The sequence below is a fragment of the Budorcas taxicolor genome, chromosome 7 (genome assembly GCF_023091745.1).
Source record: "Budorcas taxicolor isolate Tak-1 chromosome 7, Takin1.1, whole genome shotgun sequence".
Taxonomy (NCBI): Eukaryota; Metazoa; Chordata; class Mammalia; order Artiodactyla; family Bovidae; genus Budorcas; species Budorcas taxicolor.
Window position 1 is genome coordinate 46876827 of NC_068916.1, and position 9434 is coordinate 46886260.

The window sequence follows — 9434 nt, forward strand, 5'->3', positions numbered from 1 at the left end:
CCATCACTAACTCCCAGAGCTTGCTCAAACACACGTCCCTCAAGTTAACGATATCCAACCATCTCATCTCTGTTGTTCCCTTCTCCTGCCTTCAGTCTCTCCCAGCATCAAGGTCTTTTCCAATAAATCAGTTCTTCACATCAGGTGGCCAAAGAACTGAAGCTTCAGCTTCAGCATCAGTCCTTCCAATGAATATTCAGGACTGATTTCTTTAGGATGGACTGGTTGGATCTCCTTGCCATCCAAGTGACGCTCAAGAGTCTCCTCCAACACCGCAGTTCAAAAGCATCAGTTCTTTGGTTCTCAGCATTCTCAGTCTCATCCATACACGACTACCGGAAAAACCACAGCTTTGACTCTATGGACCTTTTGGAGTAAAGTAATGTCTCTGCTTTTTAACATGCTGTCTAGGTTTGTCATAGATTTTCTTCAAAGAAGCAAGCATCTTTTAATTTCATGGCTCCCGTCATCATCCACAGTGATTTTGGAGCATAAGAAAACAAAGTCCATCACTGTTTCCCTTTTCCCCTCATCTGTTTGCCATGAGGTGATGGGATCAAATGCCATGATCTCAGTTCTTTGAATACTGAGTTTTAAGCCAGCTTTTTCTCTCTCCTCTTTCACCCTCATCATGAGGCTCTTTAGTTTCTCTTTGCTTTCTGCCATAAGAGTGGTATCATCTGCATATCTAAAGTTATTGATATCTCTCCTAGCAATCTTGATTCCAGCTTGTGATTCATCCAGCCTGGCATTTCACATGATGTACTCTGCATATAAATTAAATAAGCAGGATTACAACATACAGCCTTGAAGTACTCCTTTCCCAATTTTGAACCAGTCCATTGTTCCATGTCCAGTTCTAACTGTTGCTTCTTGACCTGTGTACAGATTTCTCAGGAGGGAGGTAAGCTGGTCTGGTATTCCCATCTCTAAGAATTTTCCACAGTTTGTTGTGATCCACACAGTCAAAGGCTTTGACGTAGTCAATAAAACAAAAGTAGATGTTTTTCTTGAACTCTCTCGCTTTTTTCTGTGATCCAGCGGATGTTGGAAATTTGATCTCTGGTTCCTCTGCTTTTCTAAATCCAACTTGAACATCTGGAAGTTCTTGGTTCACATACTGTTAAAGCCTGGCTTGGAGAATTTTGAGCATTGCTTTGCTAGCGTATGAGATGAGTGCAATTGTGAGGTAGTTTGAACATTCTGTGACATTGCCTTTTTTTAGGATTGGAATGAAAACTGACCTTTTCCAGTCATGTGGCCACTGCTGAGTTTTCCAAATTTGCTGGCATACTGAGTGCAGCACTTTCACAGCAACATCTTTCAGGATTTGAAATAGCTCAACTAGAATTCCATCGCCTCTACTAGGTTTGTTCATAGTGATGCTTCCTAAGGCCCACTTGACTTCACCTTCCAGGATGTCTGGCTCTATGTGAGTGATTACACCATTGTGGTTATCTGGGTCATGAAGATCTTTTTTGTACAGTTCTTCTGTGTATTCTTGCCACCTCTTCTTAATATCTTCTGCTTCTGTTAGGTCCATACCATTTCTGTCCTTTATTGTGCCCATCTTTGCATGAAATGTTCCCTTGGTATCTCTAGTTTTCCTGAAGAGATCTCTAGTCTTTCCCATTCTGTTTTCCTCTATTACTTTGCATTGATCACTTAGGAAGGCTTTCTTGTCTCTCCTTGCAATTCTTTGGAGCTCTGCATCCAGATGGGTGTGTGTGTGTGTGTTAGTTGCTTAGTTGTGTTGGACTCTTTGCAACCCCATAGACTGTAGCCCACCAGGCCCCTCTGCCCATGGGATTCTCCAGGCAAGAACATTGGAGTGGGTTGCCATCTCCTTCTTCAAAAGGAACTATAGAAAGAAAGAAAGTGAAGTCGCTCAGGAATGTCCAACTCTTTGCGACCCCATGAACTATAGCCTACCAGGCTCCTCCATTCATGGAATTTTCCAGGCAGGAATACTGGAGTGGGTTGCCATTTCCTTCTCCCATTCAGATGGATATATCTTCCCTTTTCTCCTTTGCCTTTTGCTTCTCTTCTTTTCTCAGCTATTTATAAGGCCTCCTCAGACAACCATTTTGCCTTTTTGCATTTCTTCTTCTTGGGGATGGTTTTGTTCACCGCCTTCTGTACAGTGTTACGAACCTTCATCCATAGTTCTTCAGGCACTCTATCAGATCTAATCCCTTGAATCTATTTGTCACTTCCACTGTATAATTGTAAGGGATTTGAGTTAGGTCATACCTGAGTGGTCTAATGGTTTTCCCTACTTTCTTCAATTTAAGTCTGAATTTTGCAATAAGGACCATAGAGAGTAAGGGCTTAATATTACATGAGTAATATTAAGACATAATAGTAAGTCTATTATTTGATAGGCCTTTTCCACGGTGCCTTTTCTGTGGGATTCCACGGGCCAGCTGGGGAGCCCACACAGCAGCCAGAGCTGAGCTGTGCCCTCAGCACAGCCGGCAGGGCAGCCTCCAGTCCTGGGAGCTGGGCGCCAAGAGGCAGAGCCCTGGGGACACATAGGGGTCAGCCTTTGAATCTCCCGGAGGAAATCATATAGGAGCTGCTGGGAGATGCGCCTAAAAACAGTCATAGCTGGAGCCCGAATTCTAAGGTTGTGGAAGATCCCGAGGAAGCCTGTGCCCCACCCCTGCTGCATGTTTTCCGTTTTCTCAGGGTCGACAGATTGTGACTGTCATCTGTATGGAGGTACGTGTCCCCTGCAACATGCCTGATGGCATTTGGTGCTGAGGGAGGACCAGGTTTAAAGCACTGAACTGAAAGCCTCTGGACTTTCAACTTGTTGCCCTTTGACAAACACAGCACTGTGAATTCATCACTGAGAAGCTTGTCTGTGTCAAAACCAAGACTAACATAGTCGTGATTGGATGTTCCCATGGACTCACTAATAATAAAAAGCTCCCTTGACTTTGCCCCCCTGTGCCAAAACTCCTCCACTTTCCCTGTGCTGGAGGGGCTTGGATGCAGGTGGAGGGTGAAATTCATGCCAACCCCATTGCTAACCATGCTGGATGGCTACGGAGACCACGCTGCCCACATCATTAGGGAACCTCATCTCTGGCCAAGGCCTATTTGTTGTGCAGGTCATGTTGGATATTGCTTGACATTGTAACTGATGGAAATCTCTTTGAGGAAATCCCTTTGAGGAATCCTGGCTCTTGCTGCTCTGAGCTTTACGTATTATTGACATCAGAAGTACTGAAGGATGGTCTAGACTCATAGGAAAAAGAAACCATTTTAATTTTGCCAGTACCTAGAAAAATACTGCCCTGATTAGATTCCTCTAAGATCTTCCCAAGCCTCTGAGCCTTCAGGCAGTGCGGAAAAAGCCATCCTGATTGCCACACCACCCCAACCCCAAGACCCTTCACCCTGCCTCCTTCCTGCCTATCACACAGAGCCAGGGAGGCCAAGCAGGAGGGATGCTGGCAGGCTGCCCCCTCCACCGCCACCCGCAAGGGGCTAGGCCATGTGAATCCCATGCTGTGGGCCCTCCTGGGGGTGTTTGAATGGAATTCACCTTTCTGAGCTTGTATAGTATGCTCTGGGTACCATTCCTTCTACAGGTGGGCACATTCCCTGTCCACATACAACTTTGTCCTTTGCTTTTCACCTTAAAGGCATTTCATCCATTCAGTCAATATTTATAGAGCACCTCCTCCAGGGCACGAGCAGGACAGGCCCAAGATAGGCATTCAGGACACAAACGTGAGCAACACCAAGTTCTGTGTCCTCAGGACAGTAAACAGTGACCATGATGAAGTAGTACACGAGAAAGCATCCTAGAAGATGGTGAGCACTGTGGCATAGAAACAGAATCAGAAGTACTGATTTGGGGGGGGGGGTAGGTTGAGTATTAAGGTGTGTGCATGCTAAGTCGCTTCAGTCGTGCCTGACTCTTTGCAACCCTATGGACCATAGCCCACCAGGCTCCTCTGTTCATGGGATTCTCCAGGCAAGAATACTGGAATGGGTTGCCAGGCCCAACTCCAAGGGATCTTCCTGACCCAGGGATGGAACCCTCACTTTTTTAACATCTCCTGCATTGGCAGGCAGGAGATGGATGGTTTAATAGTCAGAGTTCTCTAGAGAAACAGAACCAGTAAGATTGATGGATAGGTGGATGGATGGATAGACAGGCAGATAGACAGATAGCTTTATTATAAGGGATTGGCTAATGCAATTATGGAGGCTGAGGAGTTCCCCTCTCTGCCATCTCCAGGCTGGAGGACCAGGAAGCTGGTGGTGTAGTTCTAATCCAAGTCAAAGGCCTGAGAAGCTGGGGAGCTGGTGGTGTGTCCTGGTCCGAGTGTTAGGAGACCAGTGTCCCAGCTCAAGCTGTCGGGCGGAGTGTGAATTCTCCTTACCTTTCCTTTTGTGTTCTCTTCAGGCCCTCAGTGGATTGGATGGGGCCCACCCACACTAGGAGAGCATCCGCTTAATCCGATCTACCAATTCAGGTGCTCACCTCTTCCAGAAACACCCTCATAAACTCAGAATAGCGTTTAGTCAAATATCTGGGCACCAGGCCTGGTCAAGTTGACACATAAAGTTGACAGATAGCTACAGTCACACCATGGCAGCCAGACAACCTAGTTCAACCATTGCTGCAGTACACCCCAATGAAGCTCTGCACCCCAGCTTGGCACTGCATCTGGCAGAAGGTGGGTGCTAACTGAGGCTCCTTCAGGGGAGTGGGTGACTATGTTGACCCCAGGGTTTCTCTGCTTTCTGCTCTGACCCAGATCATCTGCTTCTTCAGCTTGGTCAAGGGCTTTCCTCTCTTACAAACACACATGCCCACGTTCTTGTGTGTCCTTCATCTCCTGGCCTGACCAAACTGCTGCCTTCTCCCATTTCAGATACATAGTTGGCTTTTCAGGACCCCGAATGCCTTGGCAGTGCCCTGAACATCCCTCCAACAAAACCCATAGATAGGGTACCTCAGTTCTGCCTCTGGCCTCCCCTACAACACCCTCAGACTGTCTGCCCACTCCCATGTACCCTTTCTAACAACCCCAGACACAGTTCGTGAGGCTTCAAGTTTTTGTTCAGGGAATAAGCCTTACAGTTATTACGGGAGTATTTGATCCATCAGGAGCTTCCCTGGTGGCTCAGACAGTAAAGAATCTGCCTGCAATGCAGGAGACCTGGGTTCGATCCCTGAGTCAGGAAGATCCCTTGGAGAAGGGAATGGCTACCCACTCCAATGTTCTTGCCGGAAGAGTTCCATGGACAGAGGAGCCTGATGGGCTGCAGTCCATGGGGTCACAAAGAGTCAGACACAACTGAGCAATCAACGCTTTTCACTTTCACTTGACCCGTCAGCTCATTGACAGAGCTCGTAGCTTTCTTTGTTCTGAGCATCAAGGAACAAATAAGCACTTGCAGACCAGGTTGAGCTTTTCTCCCATATCTATTTATTCCAAAATAAACACATAAAATTTTGAACAAATTATTACAGCTGATTTTGATTTAACATGGCTTATTTGATTTTTTAAATTATAACAACTTAAGGAGGAGGCTTTCTAAATTCAATAAATAGAATAAATAACATTTCAGCTTCACACTTTGCCTCTCATATTTTCATTCTGGAAACTTTCCAGCAGAGTCTTCAGAAATGTCAGCATGTTGCCTGTTGTGGTTTGGTTGCACGGCTGTTCACAGGCAAAAGACTGTGGGGATAAAAGTTGAAAAAGGCAGAGTGACTAGGACAGTATGGAGCCCAGCAACCCCAGAAACTGCCCTGCCTAGAACCTGGTGAGCATGAGAGGGGTGGTCATTGGGATGAAGGGTGTGCAGGCAGTAAGGGGCTTGAGGTAAGGAGCCAATGAGTGAGGCTCCAGGGCTAACATTTGTGTAGGTGGCACAGATGCTTGACTTTGTGGTAGGATTTCAGGTGCCTGCTTGCCACACACACACACCCTTATCAAGGGGTCCTCAATCTTATTAGAGGATGTCTTCTTGAGATACTTTGAGGCTTAAAATTTTGTTGTTGTCCTGTTTGGTTGTCCTTCCAAGGTTGTTTTATAGCACAATGACTAAGAACAGGATTTGGCCGTTTTATAGACCAGAGTTCAAATCTCAACACTGCCGTTTGTTAAACATGTAGCCTTGGGCAAATCAGTTAACCTCACTGAGCGTCAGTTTCCTCCTTCACAGCATAGGGTGTAAGTCTGACAGTTGTCATTAAGGCAGGTATTCAGGGAAACAGTATAAATGAAGCACTTAGAACTGCATGCTATTGATGGCAGAAACCTCTGCAATCCAGTAACTGAGTGAGGAGGGGCCCTTGTAGCAATAGTAATGAAATAGTTTACCCCCTGCCCTTTCCTCCAGGGTCTAGGGTATATATATATATATATATATATATATATATATATATATATACAGGCATTTAGGGCATGTGACAAGCTTCCACCTGGATGTGGATGTGTCTTCCTTTAAACACCTCCCTGTTCAGTGGAAAGAAAACCTGTAACTTACAGGTCACATCGTCTACACAGCTAACTGAATCTCTAGGATAATTTAGAATGGTATGGGGCTATAGCCCTGATTCTCAAGATTTAGCTTCTAATTACAATGTGGCTAGATTCTTTCATTATTCAAGAGGTGGAGAGAAGTAAAAGCCAACAGGGAGGTGAGTGTTTTTTTAAAATGAGATGGAACGACGAGCCATCCGGGCAGTTTAGTTCAGTTCAGTTGCTCAGCTGTGTCTGACTCTGGGATCCCATGGCCTCCAGGCAGAGCTCATATTAATTCTCTTGTTCTGAATAGGTTTCTTAGATGTCTCTAATCAACCCTGAACTACCAGTGCCAACCTTATCACCCTTTCTCATTCAGGTGGAGTTGGCATCGACATTCACACAGAAATAACTAACCAGAGCACATCACAGATAAAAACACACTTACTCCACACTTGTTGCTCTTGAGGGTTATGACTATTCTCTTCACCTGGTTGACAGTCAGGCGGAATCTCGTGCTCACTGTGGAGTTGCTCAGCTGTGACAGGCCCTCTTGGAAGCATGCTGTGGAGCAGTTGCCCTGGTGAATAACAGGGAGTTAGGAAAAGAAACACCTAGAGGCAGCTTTGAGTAGGAATCACAGAGAATGCTTTTAGAGGCGATTTTAATTTAACCAGTGTAATCTAAACTTGGGCTTCCCAGGTGGCTCAGTGGTAAAGAATCCGCCTGCCCATCCAAGAGATGCGAGTTCGATCCCTGGGTTGGGAAGATCCCCTGGAGAGGGCAATAGCAACCCATTCTAGTATTCTTGCCTGGAGAATCCCATGGACAGAGCAGCCTTGCATCCACGGGATCGCAAGTGTTGGACGTGACATAGCAACTAAACCACCACCACCATTGTTTCAGCAGCAGCTAAAAGTGTGGATTATAAACCCAGGGGATGGGCTAGGCCATAAATGTGTGGTTCCTCCTCAGAAGCTTTCCTCCCCGGAAACCCTTTTTACTTCCCCTCCACCCGCAATCTCAGACACCCTATCCTCCCGGAGGTCAGCCTTCAAACCTTGCAATAACCACTATAAATCAGCTGAAGAGAAGTACAGGGAGGGAAGGAGAGAAGCAGGGAGGGACAGACAGAGGGAGAAGACAGAGCATATGAACAGTTGAGGCCAGAGGAAGGACAAAGGGCTGTCATCTTATCTACATTGTTTTGCAGCCCTGGAGTTACCAGTAAATGGATTAGAAAACAATGCGCTACAAACGACATCACTTATTCTATTCTCAGTCCCAGACTGATTTAATTGTGTACATGGCCACTAATCTCAAAACACATTCAAGATTCTTTTTATTGAAAAGTGTTCAGACTTCTCAAGGAGACTAAATGCAAAGAAATGTGTACAGTATAGAATTTCAAGATTTTGAAAGGTTTTCAAAATTGTTACTAATCTGTAATGATTGTAATGAAGTCACACTTTCTTACTTAAAATACATCAAATAGAACAATTTTGACTTAACAGCTTAAGAAAAAACAAGATCAAGATAATTCACTTTTACTATACTTACAGAGGAAATGGGCAGACACAAACAATCAGCCGCCTGCAAAAGAGGAATTTCAGATGTGAAGATCCCAGATGAGAATATTAAAATCAGTTTGGAAAGTTCTTAAGAGCATCTACTTACATCGGTGCTGCAGCTGCAGTTTGAAGATGTGTCTTTCTAAAAAGTAGAGAAACAAGAACCCATGAAGAGTGGTATGTCGTTCATCCTCTTATATTTCACTTCAATTTTCAATAGCTGCCTTTCCCACTGGCGCCCCGCCTTTGCATCTTACCTGCAGGTTGTCGATGAGGTACACAATGTTCTTGATTCCTGTATAGGTGAGACACCCCTGGCTGGCTGAAGAGCAGAGGAACAGGGCAGAGGCAAGGACCACAGCCAGGAGCATCTTGACACAGAGCTGGAGCTTAGTCTTCAAATGATTTCAAATGCCTTCACATGCTTTCAGATCACGTTGTATTTAAAGCCACTAACATGGGAAAACCCTGACATCAAACTGATAACAATGCCCACTTTTTCTCTGTAAGTTTGGGCCACCTGACATTGAAAAAAAATTGTGTATGTATACATATATCTCAAACTGAGTCACTTGGCGAAGACTATGTTACGTTGTCCCAGAAAGTATCATTCCTCAGAAATGATGCTTTTCAAAAAGTTAGGTGCCACAATGCTGTAGGGAAAGCTAAAGATCTTAAAACGATAATTTTTTTAGGGTTCTGGTTGTGAGAGTGAAAATACTTTCCATGAAGCCTGTCTGTATTTCCCCCTTTTTACTTTATTGGAAATGCTGATATAATAGCCAGTCATTGGTATTCTAACGAAGGAGTGGGGGCGGGGAAGATGAGAAATAGCGCAGGAGAGTTGTCCTGTCATCAGGGTTTTGCAAGCTCAGACACATCATTGCATCATTACTACTTCAGTCTAACTATATTCTGCTCCCCAATCTTAACCTTGGCTTCCATGCCTGGGGCCAGATTCTCTACCTCACACAGATGAAATGCATCTTTGAACAAGTGACTGAAGGAAGAAGTCTTCAACTAAGGCACAGGAATGCGGCAACAATGCCTGTTAAAACGGGCCTGGAGGATTCCTTGGCATCTTTAAGGAACTTCCATTGCACTGTGCAACATCCAGTTAAAAACTCTGTGCTCAAAATAAGACAATAGTTAACATTTATCGAGTACTTAGTACGTACTAGCCACAATTCTAAGCGCTTTATGGAAATTAAGCCATGTAATGCATACAGCCATCAAATGAGGTTCGTACTAACGTGTCATCTCCTTTTTAAATCTTTTAAAACACTGACTGCAGCTTACCTTCTTGATTTTTTGGCAAAGCTATTCTTATTGCTATGAGCCGAAAAGCAGTCTTACTGTGTCC

The 9434-nt window shown here is 44.8% G+C and overlaps 1 protein-coding gene across 1 annotated transcript; it reads right to left on the reverse strand.

The window, feature by feature from the left end:
- Positions 1-5600: 5600 nt before the first annotated feature.
- IL9 (interleukin 9) lies at positions 5601-8442 on the reverse strand. Its single transcript, XM_052642431.1, has 5 exons — positions 8329-8442; positions 8178-8213; positions 8061-8093; positions 6949-7080; positions 5601-5711 (listed from the first exon to the last, which is right to left on the reverse strand). Exons 1-5 carry the CDS (start codon positions 8440-8442, stop codon positions 5601-5603), a joined length of 426 nt encoding a protein of 141 aa, XP_052498391.1.
- Positions 8443-9434: the final 992 nt, after the last annotated feature.

Excerpts from the sequence above, each read along its gene's own strand:
- IL9 (XM_052642431.1), bottom strand. The coding sequence starts at position 8,442 with ATGCTCCTGGCTGTGGTCCTTGCCTCTGCCCTGTTCCTCTGCTCTTCA. Across the intron at positions 8,094-8,177 it reads ACTGCAGCTGCAGCACCGAT|GCGGCTGATTGTTTGTGTCT; the intron begins GTAAGTAGATGC and ends CCTCTTTTGCAG. Across the intron at positions 5,712-6,948 it reads TCAAGAGCAACAAGTGTGGA|TCTTTTGCCTGTGAACAGCC; the intron begins GTAAGTGTGTTT and ends TTATCCCCACAG.